Genomic DNA, 19636 nt, shown 5'->3' on the forward strand with positions numbered 1-19636 from the left:
GGGGGGGGAGCCCCGGAACCCCCCGGCCCCGGGGGAGCGGCGCGGCGGGGCCCGGTGCCCTCCACCCGCGGCCGCCGTCGTTCGCTGCCGACTCCGTGCGGCCCCCCCGGTGCCCTCCCGGTGCCCCCCCGGTGTCCGCCTTCGGGGCGCACCTGCCCCGCCCGCTCCCGTGGGCTGCGGCCCCGACGCTTCCTTCCTGGGCCCCGCCGGGTGTGGGGGGACCGGGGGGGGACCGGAGGGGGGGGGGCCGGAGGGGGGGGACCGGACCGCGGCGCCCCCGGGGGCGGGCGGAGGGAGGCGGCCCCGGGCGGGGGGGGGGGGAACCGGGGAAATCCCCGCGGCACCGCGGGGGCGGGCGGCGCCGCATCCTGCCTGCCCCGGGGCGCGGGGGGGGGGGGCAACGGGCACGGCCCCCCCCATCCCTCCGCGCCCCCCCCCGGTACCGCTCCCTGCCACCAGCCCCGCCGCCGTTATCGCGGGTTGTAATCGCGGGCGGCGGTGGCGGTTTTGGGGCGCTGCCGGGTGAACCTCAGGGGCTTGCGGGCACAAGGGGGGGCCGGGCCCGGTTCCCCTCCCCCCCCCCCCGCCTCCCACCGTCACGGCGGGGCGGGGCGGGGCCCGGCCCCCCCAAGGGGCCTCCCCCGAGCGGGGCGCGGCGCCTTTAAAAACAAAATGGCGGCGGTGCCGCCCGCCCTCCCCTCCCCCTCCCTTTCCCCCCGCCGCCGCCGCCGCGGCCACTTCCGGGGGCGGGGCCCGGGGGCCGGAAGTGTGTCGCGCTCGCAAGATGGCGACTCCCTATGTGACTGACGAGACCGGTGAGTGCGGCCCGGCCCGGCCCGGCCCGGCGCGGGGGGGCCCGCTGCTCCCCGCCGCACCGCAACCGGGGGCCCGCTGCCGGCCCCGGCGCCTTCCCCCCGGCCCCGCGGGGCTGGGCCCTGCCCTTCCCCCCGGCCCGGTACCGGCCGCACGGGTGCCCCTAGTGCGGCATCGGCACCGGGGGGGCACCGAGGGGCTCCCGGGGAGGGGGGGAGGGGGCCCACGGTGGGTTACTGGGATGGGGGGAGGGACGGGGGCCTCCCGGGCTGGGGGACCGGGGGGCTTCTGGAGCACGGGGGGGTCCCGGTGGGCTCCGGAGCCCCCAGCAGACGGTGCTGCCCCCCCGCAGGGAAGTACATCGCCTCCACGCAGCGCCCCGACGGCACCTGGCGGAAGCAGCGGCGGGTGAAGGAGGGCTACGTGCCGCAGGAGGAGGTCCCGGTGTAAGTGGGGCACGGGGGGGAGGGTTTCGGGGGGGGGGTCCACAGGCAGGGGCGCCGTGCCGTGCCCTGACCCCCACCCCCGGAGAGCGTGGCGAAGCCAGGAGCCCCCAGCGCCCCCCCGGCGCACCCCAGCCGGGTTACGTCTCGGGGTGTCGGTCTCTTTCCAGGTGCCCGAGCAATTCTGACCCCCCCCTTTAGCTCGTAAGCCGCGCGCTGACGGTACGTATCTGGCCGCCCGCGGGGCCGGCTGCGCCGCGAGGAGGCCCCTGAAGAGCTGGGGGTGGCGGCGGCGCGGCGGCAGAGCGCAGGATCGGGGCCACGGCAGGCTGGAGGCGCCGAGGTTTGCGGCTCGGCGGGGGCGGCGGCGCCGCCGTCAGCGCTTCTCCTTCCGCGCAGGTACGAGAACAAGTACGTGAAGTTCTTCAAGAGCAAACCCGAGCTGCCCCCGGGGCTGAGCCTGGAGGCTGCTGCGCCGCCCGGCAAGCAGCCCGGCAAGGCGGAGGGCGGGGAGACGGGACTGTCCAAGGCGGCCAAAAGGAACTTGAAACGAAAGGAGAAGAGGAAGCAGCAGCAGGAGAAAGGGGAGCGGGAGACGGACGAACTGATCCACTCGCTGGAGAAGGTCTCCCTCGGGGGGGACGCGCGAGCGGCCGCGCCGCAGCCGGCCTGCGGCGCCCAGGGCCCCGCCGACGGCGAAGCGGCGGCCTCGGAGAAAGCCAAGAAGATCAAGAACCTGAGGAAGAAGCTGCGGCAGGTGGAGGAGCTGCAGCAGCGGCTCGACTCCGGCGAGATCAAGCAGCCGACCAAAGAGCAGCTGGAGAAGCTGGGCCGGCGGAAAGCCCTGGAGGAGGAGCTGCAGGACCTGGAGCTGGACTTGTAAGGGGCGGGCGGGGGGCGCGGGGCCGGCCGGGGGGGCGCGCGGCGGGCACGGGGCGCACGAGGGCCGGCGCCCCCAGCGCGGGCTGAGCGCCGGGCCCCTCGGGCACGGGGTTTGTTCCGGTGTTTGTTTTTTTCAGAACAGTTTTTTGTTGTTTTGTTTGTTTGTTTGTTTTGTTTTGTTTTAATTTCCCAGCTATCGGTGTTAGAAATTCGGCGACTGCCAGATACCTCTCTCCTTTTTTTAATTTTAACGGGGGGAGGGGGGGGGGGCCGGGCGGGCAGGGTCGGTGCTGCGGGCGGGGCGGGGGCCGTGGCTCTTCCTCTCCTCCCTCCCCAGCCCCTCGCGTGCTGTGTTGCCGCCCCTCCCTTTGTTTTTAAACACCACGCAATAATAAAATTGCAGTAGTGACGCGGCGCCGGGAGCGGGCTCTGCCTTTCCCCTGCTCACAGCCCCTCGCGGGGGGGGGGGGGGAAGAGCAGGGGGGCTCTTCCTCATCCTCCTCATCCTCATCCCTCCGCCCAGCCCCAGCGGTGCCAGTGCCGGCGTCAGCGTCGGGGCCGTGCGGTGGGACAGAGCCGCCTTTGTGTCCTGCGAGGCGGTGTCGCAGCAGGGGCGCCCGGCCCCCTCGGCTGGCCCCCCCGTGCCCTATTTCCTGGGTGATGCTGGCAGCGGGGCCGGGGCTGGCGGCGGGGACAGGGCTGGCGGCGGCCCCGTGCTCGCCTCCGGCCGCTCCTCAGGGACAAGGACAGCGCCAGCAGCGCCGCGCATGGAGCCCGCTCCCCCCCCCCGGGATGTGTTGAGAGGCGTCCCGCGGCCCTGGCCCCCGTGGGAAGGGGCAGTGGGATGGGGATGGTGCCCTCCTGACCCCGGGCTGTGCCCCCCCCCCCAGGGAACGGGGCTGTGTTCGGGGCGATCCTGCGAGGGGCTGGGCGGGGGGGGGGCTGCGGTACTGGGGTGGTGCCAGTTCGCCGCGGTCAGTTCTGGGGCCGGGGAGGGTGTGGGGGGGGGCTGGGGAGGGGGGCTGGGGGCTGGGTGGTCTAGGGTTGGCAGTGCTGGGGGCTCCTGGAGCGTCAGGACGGGGATGTGAGGGGCTGGGGGGTGCCGGGGGGGCCGTGGCAGGGTGGGCGTCAGCGTGCACGGAGCTGCCGGAGGGCAGGGGTGCACGGGACAAGCACTGGGCAGAGGGGGAGCCCCGGGGGGGGGGTGCTCACAGTGCTCGCTCCCCCCCAGTTTTTCAAAGGTGGGGCCGTGGGGGGGTCCCTGCCGTCCGTGCCCCCCCGGAAGGCGACAAGGTGCAGCCGTACCACGGGGTCTGTCCAGAGCCTTGCGCCCCCCCCCCCCCCCCGTTTCAATGCTGCTTTTTGCTGTCCCCCCAACTCCCAGATCTTCCTGTTCGAGGGGGGCGTCTTGGGGGGGGGGGGGGCGTGGGTGCGTGCACAGTGTTTGGGTAGGTCCTGCAAAAATAAACGAGGGCCTTTATTTGGACGAGGTCTCGTCTGGCGCTGGGGCCAGGCAGGCACTGCGGGGGGGCACGGGGGGGGTCAGGGCTGCCCCGCCGTGGGGCAGGGAACAGGGCTGGTTACGGGGCAGGCACAGCAAGGGGGGGCAGCGCCCCAAGGCACGGATGGTGGGGGCCCCGGGGCCGCTCAGGGGGGGCCGCGTGGCGGGGGGGCGGTGAGGGGCACAGTGGAGCCACAGTCGTCATCGGGGGGCCCGGCGGGGCCCGGGGGGGTCGCGCTCTCCAGCTGCCGGTCCCGCAGGCTCCGGATGTAGCTCTGGGGGGATCGGGGGGGGGGACACAGCGACAAGGGGGTGTCAGGTGGGGGGGGTCGGGGCACCCGCCACCACCCTCCCCCGGTGGGTGCGCGCTCACCGGGGCCAGCACGTCGCCCGCGTAGCGCTTGACGGGGGCAGGTTTGCGGCGGTAGGTGCCCTCGGGGGGGGCCAGGCTCTGCCGGCGCTTGGCCTCCTTCTGCCGGATGCGCAGCAGCTGCAGCCGCTTCTGGCGCCGGCTGAGGATCACTGAGCAGGGAGGGGGCTCAGCCCCAGCCCCCGCCGGCACCCTCAGCGTCCCTGTGGCTGTGGCCGCCTCTGTCCCCACCCTGGTGGCTTCCCCGTTGCCACTCCCGTCACTGTCCCCATGCCATCGCCGTCCCCTTCCCCGTTGCCGTCCTCATCCCTGTTGCGGTCTCCATCGCTCCCGCCGCCGCCATGGCCGTGGTGCCCCCTTTCTCCTCTCTTCTCCCATCGCCATCCCACCCTGCTGGCTGGGATCAGCCCAGCACCGTGCCTGCTCCCATCTCTATCCCTATCCCATTCCATCCCAACCCCATCCCCACTTCCGTCCCTATCCCCCTTCCCCTGCCCATTCCTGTGCCCATTTCCATCCCATACCATCCCCGTTTCCATCTCTATCCCCCTTCCCATTCCCGTGCCCCTTTCCATCCCACCCCATCCTCATTTCCATCCCTATCCCCATCCCCATGCCCATTTCCCCCCACCCCCCCCACCCCATCCCGCTCCCCGGCACAGGCCCCCCCGGGCCCCCTCACCGTCGGCGTGGGAGAAGCCGTCGGCCGTCAGCTTCCACTGCAGCAGGACGCCGAGGACGCTGAGCGCGGGCCAGGCGCCCAGCACGGCCCAGCTGTACCAGCACAGCGGCGCCGGCGGCGCCAGCCGCAGCCGGTCGTAGACGTAGAGCACCAGGGCCAGCGTCTCCACCAAGTAGTCGGCGCAGACCACCACGACGGCCGCGCCGAACACGGCCGTGGCCAGCACGGTCAGCGGCTTCTGCCAGTGCAGGGCCAGGAGGGCGCAGAGCAGCGCCAGCCCCAGCAGGCTGCCCGCCGGCACCCAGGGGCTCTGCGGCTGCAGCAGCGGCGCGGTGGCAACCAGCGCGGCCGTGGCCAGCAGCAGCCCCAGCAGCAGCCCGGTGGTGAAGAGCCCGACGCTGCGCACCAGCGCGGTGACCAGCCCGCAGAGCGCGCCGATGCCCAGCGCGATGCCCGCGCTCACCTCCAGGCTCAGCTGCGTCTCCAGGACCCGCTCCTTGTAGCACAGCACGAAGATGACGGCGGAGCCGAACAGCAGCCCCGAGAGGAACATGATGGCCTTGAAGCAGCGGTAGCCTGCCGGGGGCGAGGGGGGGCTCACCGGGGAGCTCTGCCCGCGGTGCCACCCCTCTGGCTGTGCACCCCCGGCCATGTCCCCAGTGGAATCCCATCTTGCTGTGCCCCCCAGCCGCGTCCCCGGTGACGTCCCTGGCTTGCCATGACCCCCCCCCAGCCACATCCCACGGTGTCCCCGGTGACATCCCTGTCTTGCTGTGCCCCCCGCCACGTCCCTCGCCATGTCCCCTCAGCTGTGCCCCCCCGACTGCGCCCCACAACATCCCCTGCGCTTTGTCCCCCAGTGGCACCCCCTTGGCTTTTACCCACCCCCCCGATGCTCCCCGTGCCCCCCCCGTGCCCCCCTTCTGTTCGTGTCCCCCGGCCACGTCCCATGGCAGCCCCGGGCTCTGCCCGTGCCCCCCGGCCCAGTCCCACGGTGCTCCCCGCTCGAGCCCCCCCCGGCCGTGCCCCCCCCCGGCCGCGCCCCCCCGCGCCCCCCGCTCACCGAAGCCGCCGCAGACGAGGCCGAGGACGCAGCCCAGGGCGCAGAGCGCGGCGGGGCCGGGCTCGAGGGGCGGCCGCGGCTCCAGGCGGCAGCGCGGCACCGCGGGGGCTCCGGGCTCCATCCCCACCGGGCCTGGGGGCGGACGGGGGCGGCCACGCTGGGGGGGCGCCGGGACCCCCCCGCCCGCTGCCCCCCTCCCCGGGTCCGGGGCGACGGAAACGCGCGCGCGGGGGGAGCCCCCTCCGGCTCCCCCCCCCCCTGCCCCGCACATCTGGGAGCTGCGGCGGGGCCACGGCTCGGGGTGGGGGGCGCGGGGGGCGCGGGGGCCCCGTCCCGGGACTCACCCGCTCCGGGGGCGGTGGGACCCGGCCCGGCCGCGGCGCCCAGACACGGCCGGGACCGGCACCGGGGCCGGGGGCGGTGCGGGGCGGGACCGGGAGCGGGGCCGGGGCCGGGGCTGGGGGCGGCGGGGGGCGGGAGCGGGGCGGGGGGAGCCGCGGAGGGGCCGGGACGGGAGCGGGGAGGGGAGTCCGGCCCGGGGGGGCGCCGGGGACACGCGCGGGACACGGACACGCGTGGGGCGGGGACACGCGTGGACCGCGGACACGCGTGGGGGACAGGGCAGGGACACGCGTGGGGGGCAGGGACACTCGTTGGGGGCAGCAGCACACGAGGGGCACGGACACGCGTGGGAATAGGGACACGCGTGGGGGCGGAGCCCATCGTGGGGCCGGGGTCCGCCGTGGGGCAGGGGCACACAAGGGGGACACGGACACGTTTGGGGCACGGACACGCGTGGGGCAGCCCGGCCCCGGTCCCGGTCCCGGTCCCGGTCCCAGCCCGGCCCCGCGCCCCGGGACGGCGCCGCCCGGCTGCGGGACGCGCCCCGGGGTCAGCGCGGGACGGCGGCTCCGCGCCCGGCGCCGAAGGGGTTAACGGGGCGGGGCTTCGTTAAAAGGGGCGGGGCCGGGGGCAGGTGACGCGGCCGGGCCGGGCCACGCCCCCGGAAGCGAGCGTGGCGGCGGCGGCGGGCGGGCGGAAGGCGGAAGTGAGGCGCGCGAGGGACCCGGGGGGGGGCGGGAGGAGGCGGAGACCCCCCCCCCGCCGACACCGGCACCGCTCGGTGAGCGCGGCGGGGGCCGCCCCGGGCCTGCCTCCCGCGGGCGCTCTCAGCCCCGGTTCCCCCCCCCGGCCCCCGCCGGTACCCCCGGTACCGCCCCCCCCATCCCGGTACCCCCCGGTTTCCCCCCGTTACCCCTCCCCCGGCCCCGTTACCCCCCCCCCGGTACCCCCCCGGTACCCTCCCCGCACCCCCACCTCCCCCGGCGGCGCTGACTCCGCTCCCGGTTGCAGGGGCGGCGGCGATGGCGGTGACCTAGCTCCCGGTGCCGCCGCCATGGCTCAGCCCCCGCCGGGCCGCGGGGCAGCGGCCGAGCCCGAGGGGGGCGGCGGGAGCCGGGAGCCGCCGGCGGCCGGGGGAGGAGGAGGAGGAGGAGGAGGCGGCCGGGCCCCCCCGGGCAGCGCCGCCTGGAACGGGAGCTGCGGCCCGCGACCGGCGGCCGCCGCCGAAGACGACGGCAACGACGACGGGGACGGAGACGGCTCCGCCGCCGGCCCCGGGGCCTCCTGCCGGTGCCGGGCCGAGCGGGCGGTCCCATCGGGCCCGCGGCGGGACGGATCCTGCGGCCTCACCTGCCCCCGCTGCGCCGCCACCGAGCCCGGGCCGCCGCCGCCGCCTCCCCGCGAGGCCGAGGAGGGCGAGGAGGACGCAGCCGGCGAGGACCCGGGGGCCGCGGGGAAGGGGACCCGGAGACCCCGGCGGCGCCAGCGGCCGCGCTCGGCCCCCAAGGAGAAGGAGAAGGAGAAGGAGGAGGGCGGCCGGCGGCAGCGCCCGGCGAGGAAGAGGAGCCGCGGGGCCCGTGCGGAGGAGCTGGCCCGGCTGAAGGCGCTGCTGGAGGCGGCGCTGGGCCAGGCACGGAGGCTGTGCGCGGAGGCCGGCGGCCGCCTGCTCTGCTCCTGCTGCCGCCTGGGCGCCGGGGAGCTGGGCTCGGCGCCGGGCGCCGTGCGCAGCTGGGGCCGGCGCGTGGGCCAGCGGGCTCGCAGCGGGTGGCTGCGGGCGGCCCGGGGGCTGCGGGCCGGGGCGGAGGCGGCGCGGCGGCTGCTGTGGATGCTGTGCGCGCTGCTGCTGCTGCTCCTCGTGCTGCTGCTGGGCTGCCTGCGGCTCTGCTGGCGCGCCTTGGCCGCCGGCGTGGCCGGGCTGGGCCGGACCTGCCTCGCGGCGTTCCTCGACGCCGCCGGCCTCCGCAGGACGTGGGGGCTGCTCGGGGCGGCGGGGACTTGCCAGCGCCTCCGGGAATGGCTGCGGAGGTGGCGAGCTCCCCCCGGGGAGCTACGGACAGGCTGCGGGCCGGGGGACGCGGCGCCGGGCCTCGACGGAGGGGCTCCGGCCGCCAGCTCCGGGGGGGAGGTGGCCCGCTTGCTGGCCATGGCCGACGTGCCCGAGGAGGAGCTGAACCCCTTCCAGGCGCTGGGCGTGGAGGCGACGGCGTCGGACGCCGAGCTGAAGAAGGCTTATCGCCGGCTGGCCGTGCTGGTATGTGAGCTGGGGCCGGGGCTGGTGGCGAGCTGCGGCCCCGCTGGGATGCGGTGCTGAGCTCCCCTGCGCCTCCCAGGTCCATCCGGACAAGAACGAGCACCCGCGAGCGGAGGAGGCCTTCAAGGTGCTGCGGGCGGCCTGGGACATCGTCAGCAACCCCGAGAGGAGGAAGGAGTACGAGATGTGAGTGGGCTGGGGGGGGCTGCGTGGGGTGGCCCCGCGGGGCATGGGGTGCCCTCGCCCCCTGGAGCCCCGCCGGGTCCTTCTGCGAGGGGCCCGCTGCTGGGAGCGGGGAGGGCACCGGGTCCGCGGCCCCGTCCCCCCCGCGGGGGTCTCGTGCAGCCCCGCACCGCCGGGCTCTGACCCCGTCTCTCTCCCCCCGCGGCGGCCGCAGGAAGCGGATGGCGGAGAGCGAGCTGAGCCGGTCCGTGAACGAGTTCCTGAGCAGGCTGCAGGACGACCTGAAGGAGGCCATGAACACCATGATGTGCAGCAAGTGCCAGGGCAAGCACAAGTAGGTCCCGAGGCTCCCGCCCGGCTCGTGGTTGTGGCGTTCGGGCCGCGGGCTCGGGGCCGTCCCCACGGTGGTGCCCCGGCGGGGGCTGACGCGGCGCTGGCCCCGCAGGAGGTTCGAGCTGGACCGCGACCCGCTCAGCGCCCGCTACTGCGCCGAGTGCGGGCAGCTGCACCCCGCCGAGGAGGGCGACTTCTGGGCCGAGTCCAGCCTGCTGGGGCTGAAGATCACCTACTTCGCCGTGATGGACGGCAAGGTCTACGACATCACCGGTGGGTGCCGCCGCGGCCCCCGGCCCCGCGGGGGTCAGGGCCAGCCCCCAGCGACGCCACGTGTCTCCCCGCAGAGTGGGCCGGCTGCCAGCGCGTGGGGATCTGCCCCGACACCCACCGCGTCCCCTACCACATCTCCTTCGGGGCGCGCAGCGCCGGCGCGGGCGGGCGGCAGAGGTCAGTGCTGGCGCGGGGGGACCGGGACCGGGACGGGGACGGGTACCGGCGGCAGCAGGGAGCAATGCCAGGGCCCGGCTGCTGCCGGGGGCTGGAGGCGGGGGGCTGGGGGGGGGGCTGGGGTCTGTTGGGACCCCCAGCCGCCCACCCAGACACCGCCTTCCTGCCGGCAGGAGCGCCTCCAAGGGCAGCCCCAGCTCCGCCGCCGACCTGCAGGACTTCTTCACCCGCGTGTTCCAGGGGACCTCAGGACCGATGCCCGGGGGCTTCCCGCAGCCCCCCCCGCCCGCAGCCCCCCCGGGGACCGCGGCTGCAGCTGGGGCCCCGCCGAGGACCGAGGGGGGCGCTCCCAAGGGCGATGCCAAGCACAAGAGGCGGAAGAAGGTGCGGCGCCCCTTCCAGCGCTGAGCGTGCCGCGGGTGCTGGGGGGCGCTCCCTGGCCGGGGGAGGTCGTGCTCTGTCGGGCACTACAAGGGCTCTTTGAAATAAAAAAAAAATCTATTTTTTTTTTTTAAAGTAATCTGTGTATTTAAAAGTTAACCGGGGAGTTTGGGGGCTGACGGGGCTGAGGTGAGCAGGAGGAACTGCGCCAGAGGCAGCGATACCGCAGAACCCCCGGGGTGGTGCAGCAGGGGCCACGCTGGACTGACCCCCCCCCGGTCTCTTCAGGGGGTGTTGTAGGAGCCCAGGTGCCCACGGCAGGGGGGCTGCTGCCTTTTCCTCCACACGCAGCCCAAAACGCTTGCGGGGCAGCGGGGGGGCGTGGGCGAGCCCCCTCCGGCCAGAGCAGCTCCGCGGCTGCAGCTGGGGCCGGGCAGCTTCTGGCACGTTCCGTGCTGCATTTAAACCGGTTTCCTTTTGCCTGTTCACACCTATTTATGACCCCGCACGTCCCCTTTCTATTAATACAGCGAATGCGGCGCTGCGCAGCCGTCCTCAGCGCCGCTGCCTGGCTCCCCGCGCACGTTCAGCCGCGATGGTTTTGCTTCTCCAGCCTCAGCTTTGCACCGTTTGAGGGATGCTCAGCGCATTCCTCTACTGCTGAGGGCTAGGAGTGGTTTTTTTTATTTGTATTCCTTTTTACATGAAGTCATGTAAAAAAGCCCTGCCTGCGTCCTGCCAACCTCTGTACTCCCAGGCGTGAGCAGCTGGGGTTTAACGCTAGTGTTCTTCTCTTCCCACTTTTCTCAGATTAAAGCACGGTTTAGAAGCGTGCCCCTCGTCTGCGGGGCTGGGGACGTGACGGGCTGCTTCCAGGCGCTCTCTGGGGCGGCTGCGGGCGCTCTCCTGGCTGGGGGCCGTGCTGTGAGGACACCGCTCTGCTCTGTCCGGCCTTTATGACGGTGGAATCGTACGAAAGACGACGATGAAGGAGGCTCGGGGTGGTTGCCCTTCCCACCGGTCGACAGTTCTCCCCTCGTGGGTGCTTCCCCACTGCCGGGGGGGGGGGGGGGGGGGGGGGGGCTGAGGGAAACACACGCGTGCGACGTGCCTGGCTTGCTCCATCCAGCTCACGCATCTCCAGCAAAGCAGCAGGAGCTGAAGGCCCAGCGAGGAGCCCTTAGGAGATGCAGGAACCTTGCCAAAACCCTCGTGGGAAGCCCTGCATGCAGGAGCGTTGGTGCAGCCGGCCCTCCTGCCGCATCCTCCCCCTGTCCCTGCAGAGCTCGCTCCGTCCAGCGGCGCGGACACTGCCCCGGCTCCGCCACGCCGTGCCGCAGGGGGCGAGGGGCTCAGTACTTGTTGATGCCGAAGAGCCGCACGCCGTGGAACTGGGGCAGCTTGGGCAGGAGGACGCTGAGCAGGGAGGCCGTGTTGATCACGAAGTGTGCGGGGTCGTACTTGGTGTAGAAGCTGGTGAGGAGGTAACTGGGGGGGGGCAGGGAGAGAGGGAGGCCGCGGGTTATTCTGCGCTGCCCTGCTTCCCCGGGGGCAGTGCCGGGATTTTGGGGGGAGCTTGCTGTATAAAACCCCGGCGCCTCTCGGCTGGGAAAACCTTTCCCACCCCTAGGACCTGTCCGTGCAGAGCCTGAATGCGCTGAGCTGTGCCAGCAGCAGCCCTGGAAGCCCCCCTAACCCCCCGCCTTGCTCCTCTCTGCCCTGTTTGGCGCGGCCCGGTCGCACGGCGCGGCACTCACAGCACCACCGGGGAGATGCTGAGGAACTTGCGCGAGGAGGTGCACTGCATCCCGTAATCGATCTGCTCCCAGTGCGTGAGGAGGCGATCCTTGCCCTGGTCGGGGGTTTCGAACGGGGTCCCCTTCACTGTGTGCAGCAGCAAGTACATCACCTGCGGGTGTCAGGGGGGAGGACGTCAGTGAAGCCCGGCTCAGGCTGTTCCGAGGCTGTGGGAGCTCCTGGACGCGGGGCCGAGCGAGGGGCAGAGCAGGCTGAGTGTCGGCATCCCGCTCTGGGAGAGCACCGTGGGGGTAACGCGGCCCCAACCCCAGCGGGACATGGGAAGAGAACCTGGCACCGCGCACGGGACTCCAGGAGAGGCAGGGAGAGCCGAGAGCTCCGTGCGGGCGCAGGGCAGCGCTGGGGAGCAGAGACGTGCTTTGTGCGATGTCACGGCCGCTTCCTAAGCTAACGACCCTTTGTCGCTGACAGCCTCCCCACAGCGCCAGCCCCAGCGAGAAACCGGGTCTGGAGGCTTTGTCCTCGCAGAATCACGGAGTCACAGAATTGTAGGGGTTGGAAGGGACCTTGAGAGATCATCGGGACCAACCCCCCTGCCAAAGCAGGTTCCCTACACCAGGTTGCCCAGGTAGGCCTCCAGACGGGCCTTGAGTATCTCCAGAGAAGGAGACCCCACAACCTCCCTGGGCAGCCTTGTCCCAACGCTCCGTCACCCTCACCGTGAAGAATTTGTTTCGCATGTTGGTGGGGAACTTCCTGGGCTCCATTTTGTGGCCATTGCCCCTTGTCCTGTCCCCACAGACCTCTGAAAAGAGGTTGGCCAAATCCCTCTGTGTCCCACACCTCAGGTATTTATACATATTGATGAGATCCCCTCTCAGTCTTCTTTTCTCCAGGCTGAACAGACCCAGGTCCCTCAGCCTTTCCTCACAGGGGAGATGCTCCAGGCCCCGTCTCATCTTTGTTGCCCTCCGCTGGACTCTTTCCAGGAGATCCCTGTCTTTTTTTGTACCGGGGAGCCCAGAACTGGACACAGTACCCCAGCTTCCCCTTTTACGTGCGCTCCTTTTTTCGGTGCCCGCTGAAGCCGGCGCCTTCCGTAGCCCAGGGGCGCAGAACCGTGGCCGGTGCCGCGGGCGGTGCCAGTGCAGCCCCGGTAGGGCAGCGTGGCGCCGGGACTCACCAGGTTGTGCAGGACGTTGGTGAGCGTCCAGACCACGGGGACGCTGAGGACGGGGACGCTGAGCAGGACGATGTGGAGCGCGCCCACCGCCATCCCGTAGGCCAGCCAGCTGCCGCGGCTGCTCGTCACGCGCGTGTTGGGGTTCAGCTCGCTGTGCGCCACGCCGACGTTCATCCTGCCGCGGGCACGGGGCTCTCAGCGGCCTTTTGGGGCCGTTTCCCCAAATCCCCGCCGTTTGGGGCCTGCCGCTGGGCGGCTCCCGGTTCCTCCCCCGGGGCTCGGGAACGGCCCTAAGGGTGACGGCGGCGCTGCCCCGAGGCGGGCACCGGGGCTCGGTGGGGCCGGGGAACGATCGCAAACCCCCGCGGGGCCCGGTCCCGGTCCCCCAGCCCCGGTCCCCCCGGTCCCGGCCTCCCCGGTCCCCGGTTCCCCTGGCCCCGCTCCCTCCGGTGCCCCCGTTCCCGGCCCCCACAGCCCCGGTACCCCCCGGTCCCCCCTCCCGGTCCCCTTCCCGTCCCCCCCGGGCCCGGCCTCCCCGGTTCCCCCGGCCCCGCTCCCTCCGGTGCCCCCTGGCCCGGCCCCCACAGCCCCGGTCCCTCCCGCTCCCCCCGGTCCCGCCCCACCCGCACCCGGCGGCTCCGCAGGGCCCCGGGCCCCGTCGCCAGGCCCCCTCCCGGCCTCGTCTCCAGGAAGTCCGCGCCCCCGACCCTCCGCTCCCATTGGCCGCTCCCCGCCGTTTCTCCACTCCTATTGGTCGCGCTGCCCGTCCCTCAGAATCCCCGCCCCGCCCCCTCCCGCCGGAGAGCCAACGGCGAGCGGGAGGCGCCGCGGGGAGCCGTCCAATCGGCGGGGCCGGTGTTGGGCGGCAGTTTGAAATCGCCGGTCCAGGAAGCGCGGCCGTGATTGGGCAGCGGGCTGCCGGCGGGGGGCGGGGCCGGCGGCAGCAGCGGCGGCGGCCTGAGGGGGCGACAAGATGGCGGCGGAGCCCGTGGAGCTCCACAAGCTGAAGGTACCGGCGGGGCCCGCGCCGCCTCCATGGGGCCGCTGCCGGGCCTCTGCCCCCTGCCGGCGCTCAGGGGGCCCGGGGCCGATGAGCCCAGGCTCCCGCCGCCGCCGCTGGGCCGTGACCGGGCCCGGGGCAGCGCCTCCCGCCGCCGGGCCCTGCGGGGGACCCGGTTGGGAGCCCGGGGGGTGCCCGGTGGGGCCCGGTTCCCGGCCTGGGCCGCGCTCGCAGGCATGTGGAGCCGCCCTCCTGCCGCCCCCGGGGCTGTGTGGGGAGCCGCCGCTTCCTGGTGCCGCTTCCCGGTGCCCCCCCGGGCTGTTTGGGGTCGCGCCCCGCAGCCCTGAGGCCGTCCGGGCCGTTCTGCACCCGCAGGCCCCGGGGAGCAACGGGGGCGCCCGGAGCAAAGGCGGGGGAAGGGGGCGGCGGGGGGGGGGGGGGGCTCAGCGTGCGGAGCGGCCCCGCGGGCTGATAAAAACCTGCCTCGTTTGTGCGCCGTTTTCCCCCTTTTTCGTTATTTTCCGTCGCATCGCGTCCCCCCGTTAATCTCACCTGCTAATCGGAGCTTCCTCCGTTGCAGCTGGCGGAGCTGAAGCAGGAGTGCCTGGCCCGCGGCCTGGAGGCAAAGGGGAACAAGCAGGATCTCATCAACCGGCTGCAGGCCTACCTGGAAGAGCACGGTATGCCCGCGCCCCCCCCCTCCTCACCCCGCGGATGGGCACGGGGGCTCCTTCCCAGAGCCCCCCCGGGCTGCGGTTGCTGCTTGGGGTTGGCGGCGGTGAGAGAGCTCCCGGGTTTCGGCCTTTGTTTGCGCGGGAGGAGGCCTCGTTTGGGCACGTTGCTGTGGCTTTGCCTCTCCCCTCCTTGTTTTGTGAGTCAGGTGTTCATAGCAGGCTTATCAGAGAAGCCAGGTATCGCTCCAGTAATTTCCGTTATCAATTGATCTATTTCTTTTTTCTTCTTTAGCTGAAGAAGAAGCGAACGAAGAAGATGTTCTGGGAGAAGAAATAGAGGTAAATGTTTGGGGCTGGCCTGGCGGCGCGCGGCCTCTGGGTGGCCGTGTTGGGTTTCGCTGTGCTGAGCCCAGCTGGGAGGTCGGTGGGACGAGGGGCAGCGCTGGAGGCCGCCTTGCAACGGGCGCTGCCCGGCACCATTTTAAAGCGCTGCTGCAACTCACTGGGGGGTCGAAACCGACTGGGTCTGATGCCAAAGGCTCAGTGTCGCTGCGTTAACGTGCAGGGTGTGTGTGAAAGCCTGGGTTTTGGAAGAGCGGGTGGGCTCCGTATGCGGCTCCTGCTTCAGAAAAGGGGAATTCTGCCTGGGTTCAACAGGAGCCATGCTGTGTTTTTGTCAATGACCAAACGGCAAACGTCGTCGGTCGGGGTGTGCAGTGCTCCGAGACATCAGTCGGGGGGTGCAGTGCTTCTGGCAAAGAAAATGGGAGAGCCGATTGCCTGGCTGGCGTTGTAAAAGTGGGCGGAGGGCTGGATCGCGGGTGGGAGTGAGCCTTAAAGCTGAGGAGGTGATGTTCAAGCACGCGGCCCCACAAGGACGTGTGAAGCACACGGGAGCTTCTCCCCAGCGTTCCAAAACACGTTTGGTGGGAGAAGGCAAATGAGCCTTCCTAGGGTGGCACGAGACAACGGGAACTGTGTAGTTTCGGTGCTTGCTGGCTCCGCTGGCCAACATTTGAATTGTTTCCTGAGCCTTGCGAAGCCTGGGCTTTGTGGTAAGAGGTTGGCTTTGGGGTATTAAAAAAAAAAAAGTCCATGTCCGTAACACTGTTGTTCAAACCCTGGTAGACTGAGGCTGTGAGCATACAACATTGCTTATCGTATAATGTTTATTGTGAGCAATACCCCGTGTAATACATTGCTGCAAACCTTGCCTCGTGGACTGAGTTAGACACGGCTGGGGAGGAGGAAGGGGGACTCGGAGCACACGGCCCTTCCCTTCCTCAGCCGTGAGGCAGCAGCAGGAGGAGCGGTGCGGGCTGACAGCCGCTGCTCATGCTCGGGAGCTGAGCGCTCGTCTCCGGTGATGCGGAGTCTCCCCGGCTGCTCTGACACACGTTACAGAAACCCTCGGGTGTGTGCGGGCTGAAATACAGGCACGTCCCTGTCGAACCAGAGAGTTCAGAGCCCTGGCAGCCTTTCCTGTGGGGTGCTGCGCTCCTGCCCAGCTGCTGGGCTCCTCCTGACCTCTTCTCGACTCCTTCCCTCGCAGGAAGAAGAGCAGAAGCCGGCGGAGCCGCCCGTCAAAGTCGAAGAGCCTCCCGTAAAATCGCCCGACGTGTAACTATCCTCTCTGCGTGGGCCAAAGCAAACCTGTGGGGAGCGGCCGCAATGCGAGGGGTGCACGGGGGGCGCGCTCCGCGTCCTCCAAACGCTCGCGGGCTCTTTGCGAGGCTCCTGAGACCCCCCGAGGCCGGAGGGGTCGCAGCCCCCGCAGCGAGGGCAGCTCGGAGGAGGAAAAACGGCTCCTGGGGTCGCTTCCGAGGCCGCGAGGCCGCGGGTGGTGGCTCAAGCTCGGCACGGCCTGGGTTTGGAGCTTGGGCTGAAACCAGCTCGGAGCTCGTGTGCCTTTGGGCATCCCTGCGAGCAAGGAGCCTCAGCACCGTGTAATTACGTGGTGCTGGGCGCACCTGAAGAGCTGGGTTCGGGTGCTGGGCCCCGGGACCGCGCGGTGCTGTGCGGGCAGGAGGGGGCGTCCTGCGCCCGCAGCGCTGCGCCGGGAGCGCGGCCGGCCCCGGCCGAATTGCTTCCTGTGCAGGCGTTGTTAAACCATTACTACCTTTCAGGGCATAAAATGAGAAACCTGTCCGGGACTCTGGAACAAAAGCAGCGCGTTTTCCTAAATGGGAGGCCTTAATGAGGCTGGCTGTGACCCACTGTTTTATGGGAGTTGTTTGGAGGAGGAGGAGGATGTTTCATTTAGCCTGGGAACTTCCGAACTTTGTCTCTTGCTCTTTTGTTTTCCCCCTTGAGCCCGAGCTCTGTTTTCGGAGCATAAACCTCGGAGCACGCCCCCTCCATTATATTTTCGTTGGGGCTTTTTACTGGTCCCGCTGTTGTCAGCTGCACATTGTTCAGAAGTGTGTGTTTGAAATGGAGCCCGGGCCGGGCTGCGGGTGCTGACCTGGGGAGAGCTGCCTGCGGCTGTCCCATGAACTAGAACAGAACGGCCCTTTGTGTTCGAGGGCCGTAAAGGAATAAAGCTCCTCAGGGCAGGCAGTCGAGGCTTTGGGCTTCCAACGAGAGCCGAGTGTTGCTGTTAAGAGCCTTAAGATGTGCAGGAGGTTGTTCCTGGGGGTGCGGGTCTGCAGCCTCTTGTTGTGATGTCCTCCCAGGTTTCGAGAAGCTTCTGCAGCACCCCCCTGCGATCGCAGGGTGCTTCTCACCTCAAACGGAGTTCGTTCTTCTCCAAGCCTGCGTGGGGAGCGGGTGAGGGTGTTGAGGGTGGCTCTTGTGTCTTTTACTCTTTTGGGGCTTGTTTCCCATCGTTGCTAAAGGAGCTCAGGGGTGCCCAAGGCGCTCGTTTGGCTAGGAGGAGAACCAGCGGCTGTGCCTTCACCGGTCTGCGTTCCCTCATGCACCGTAGACGCGGAGGTTTCATGGGCTTCATGCTTCAGCCCCATACCTGGGCTCTCAGCCTGCCCCTATAAGGGGTGCTGGCTTGTGGCTGCTGGCGGTTTGGGAATGGACCCTCAGCTAATCGGGGGTGGTGGGGGGCAGCTGGGAGGAGAACCCCGACCCCTCTCCTGCTGAGGCACAAGAGGAAGCCAGTGGGAGCTCTTCTGACCGATTTCTTTCTTTCTTTCCCCACGCCTCCAGGAATACAGAAAAGAAAGTAGTGAAAATAACCTCAGAAATCTCGCAGATGGAGGTAAGGTTCCTTCTGCTGCTCTGTCCTCTTTGCTGAGGTGTCAGCTTCCTTGTTCGCTTCGTTCAGAGGCTCTTTTGTACGTTGCTGGGGCTGTGTCAGTGTTTCCATTGTAAGCCTGCTTTTTTTGGCTTGATTTTATATTAACGACCGGTCGCTGGCTGCGGACTGACCTAGCGGGGTGGTGACCCCATGGCACGTTCCATTTTGATGGGATCTTACGGAATGCCTCTCTCAATTGTCCGGTAACGCCTCTTTCCATGCTGGGGGCTGCCGTTTGTCTGCCACCAGCCACCGCTGACCCTACCTCAATATTTCCAGCTTAGGGACAGGCCGAGTCGCTCCCGGCGCGTCCCTCCCCTGCAGGCAAAGGTGGACTTAGCCCCGTAGCATCCCCTGCTTTGGATTGTAAAGCCTCGAGCTGCCCCTGTTATTACTCTAGCGTATAAATTGTACTTCCCTTCCTGCTGTTGGGAGCATAAAACCCCGCAGCGGGGTTCACCAGGCTGTGGCACATCCCCGTCCCTTGGGGCTCGCTGCGATTGCTTCAGGCATGCAAAGCTTCAAAGCTTTGAGGGTGCGCCGCAGGGCGCAATCAGTTTGGGAGGCACTGGTATGAGCTAACAGATCGTCCCGTCCTTATCTCCCGTAACTTTGTCACTTAGATTTGCTGGGCTTATTTCAAACAAATACGCTTAGAAGCTGCTGATTCCTCTGGGAAAGCTTTGCGAAACTTCGAGTTTCAAGACTCTGATTCTGGTTCTCTAATCCCCCCCCCTTATTTTCCACTTACGCTCCATGAGAAAGAAATCGGTACGAAAACACGATTCTTGTCTCCCTGCTGTTCCCCACGACTTTAGAGCCCTAATCTTCTGTTTGGGACACGGCCATTTCCACAGCAACCAGGGTGATGGCGCAAGCGGAGGATTAGGACCTCAGCTGGAGGAGTAACGAAGAGAAGCGTGGTACCTGGTGTGAGCTGGACGTGTTGCCGGAGGAGCCGTGTCCCCTGTGGCTCGGGGCTGCCCGTGGCCATAGCTGCTTAAAGCGCCAATTAAGCAGACCTGCTGAAATTGCACTCTTGGCCTTTTTTTTTTTTTTTACAAATTCCATGGAACCTATTCACAGGAAAACCACTTTTTTTTTTTTTATTGAGTGTGGATTGGATAGTTTTCAGCAAAATTATGTTCTGGGTGCTTTTTGAAGATAAAAGGGAATTGTTCTCCCATATAGCGCACGATTCAGACCTGTGGCCAGTGATGCTGGCTGCTGCAGTTGTAAGAAACAGTGGTGGTTTCGTGAAGCAGGGAGACAAATCCCAGGAAGGAGCCCATCAGGGTTAAGTGAATGCAAATGTGAGCTCAGCTCAAAGTTCAGGACGTCATCAGCTGCGGCACCTCCCTGCCTTGGTTGTGACCTTTAGGATCAGCTTCAGGCAGGGTGCTGGGGTAGGGGGAGCCTTTCTCTGATCCGGCATGGCCTTTCGATAGTGGAGAGCCCTCTCAGAAGCTGTCTGTTCAAGTCTTCCTTTTGGATGTTCTTCAAGGTGTCAGAATGGGGAAACAGGTTTGGAGCTGAGCGCTAACACGTTTTTCTGTCTTTCTTTTCTCAGTCGAGTAAAAAGTTCTTTGGTACTGACACCGTTAGGAGTAGTGTTCCTAATCCACCTTCTCTAAACATTTATGTTTTGATGCAAATGTTTATTACGCTCCTCACTGTGCTTTTGGCTAAAGTAAATGTTTCTATTCAAATAATATCTGTTTCTCTAACCTCTAAAACACCAAACACATTTTTGGGCCCTTGTGTAATAATAAAATGTTAAATATTTCCCTTAAGCTTTTAAGGGGATTTAATGCTCGTTGGAGCAACGCTTGCACTTCTGACACTTCTGAGCTTCTCTGTGTCGTGGGCAGCGTGCTGTGGTCTGGGCAAGCCTTGCCTGCAGCGGGCTGAATCCTTTCTACAGAGCTGAATTTTGCCTCAAATTGTGCTGCTAATGACAAACTCTGCTTGCGAGGCTGAGCCAACTGCGTGAATAGCGGCGGTCTCTCACGAAAAGGCTTGTGCCAAATAAATAAGGTCCCTGAAAACACCCCCCCATCTCTTCTCCTAGCATATT

The 19636-nt window shown here is 68.5% G+C and overlaps 5 protein-coding genes across 8 annotated transcripts in view; 3 read left to right on the forward strand and 2 right to left on the reverse strand.

Annotated features, from left to right (window-relative positions):
- Positions 1-671: 671 nt before the first annotated feature.
- On the forward strand, positions 672-2548 carry PYM1 (PYM homolog 1, exon junction complex associated factor). The gene is made up of 3 exons (XM_040539580.1): positions 672-815; positions 1166-1259; positions 1656-2548. The coding sequence occupies exons 1-3, from the start codon at positions 785-787 to the stop codon at positions 2137-2139; spliced, it is 609 nt and encodes a 202-aa protein (XP_040395514.1). The 5' UTR covers positions 672-784; the 3' UTR covers positions 2140-2548.
- A 1049-nt stretch (positions 2549-3597) lies between these two features.
- Positions 3598-6123, reverse strand: LOC121061130 (transmembrane protein 198-like). The gene is made up of 5 exons (XM_040539554.1): positions 6099-6123; positions 5755-5886; positions 4692-5267; positions 4013-4161; positions 3598-3914 (listed from the first exon to the last, which is right to left on the reverse strand). The coding sequence occupies exons 2-5, from the start codon at positions 5873-5875 to the stop codon at positions 3786-3788; spliced, it is 975 nt and encodes a 324-aa protein (XP_040395488.1). The 5' UTR covers positions 5876-5886; positions 6099-6123; the 3' UTR covers positions 3598-3785.
- Positions 6124-6757: 634 nt separating this feature from the next.
- On the forward strand, positions 6758-9819 carry DNAJC14 (DnaJ heat shock protein family (Hsp40) member C14). Its single transcript, XM_040539504.1, has 7 exons — positions 6758-6877; positions 7108-8347; positions 8427-8533; positions 8745-8864; positions 8976-9136; positions 9211-9313; positions 9487-9819. Exons 2-7 carry the CDS (start codon positions 7151-7153, stop codon positions 9719-9721), a joined length of 1923 nt encoding a protein of 640 aa, XP_040395438.1. The 5' UTR covers positions 6758-6877; positions 7108-7150; the 3' UTR covers positions 9722-9819.
- A 536-nt stretch (positions 9820-10355) lies between these two features.
- Positions 10356-13388, reverse strand: ORMDL2 (ORMDL sphingolipid biosynthesis regulator 2). Of its 2 annotated transcripts, XR_005814974.1 has the most exons (5): positions 13265-13388; positions 12636-12810; positions 11452-11603; positions 10974-11182; positions 10356-10746 (listed from the first exon to the last, which is right to left on the reverse strand). XR_005814974.1 is itself a non-coding variant. In XM_040539584.1 (4 exons), the coding sequence occupies exons 2-4, from the start codon at positions 12807-12809 to the stop codon at positions 11047-11049; spliced, it is 462 nt and encodes a 153-aa protein (XP_040395518.1). In that variant the 5' UTR covers position 12810; positions 13265-13388; the 3' UTR covers positions 10356-11046. The 2 variants fall into 2 exon arrangements, 1 of the variants encoding a protein (XP_040395518.1); XM_040539584.1 differs by having other exon boundaries at positions 10356-11182.
- Positions 13389-13514: 126 nt separating this feature from the next.
- The window catches only part of LOC121061146 (SAP domain containing ribonucleoprotein), a 29305-nt gene continuing 23183 nt past the window's right edge, over positions 13515-19636 (forward strand). For all 3 annotated transcript variants that reach the window (XM_040539573.1, XM_040539575.1, XM_040539574.1), the window contains exons 1-5: positions 13515-13644; positions 14216-14315; positions 14602-14648; positions 15862-15929; positions 17469-17520. In XM_040539573.1, the coding sequence (XP_040395507.1) occupies positions 13609-13644; positions 14216-14315; positions 14602-14648; positions 15862-15929; positions 17469-17520 (303 nt within the window). In that variant the 5' untranslated portion in view covers positions 13515-13608. The remainder of the gene's footprint in view (positions 13645-14215; positions 14316-14601; positions 14649-15861; positions 15930-17468; positions 17521-19636) is intronic.

The sequence above is a fragment of the Cygnus olor genome, chromosome 29, assembly GCF_009769625.2.
Source record: "Cygnus olor isolate bCygOlo1 chromosome 29, bCygOlo1.pri.v2, whole genome shotgun sequence".
Lineage (NCBI taxonomy): Eukaryota > Metazoa > Chordata > Aves > Anseriformes > Anatidae > Cygnus > Cygnus olor.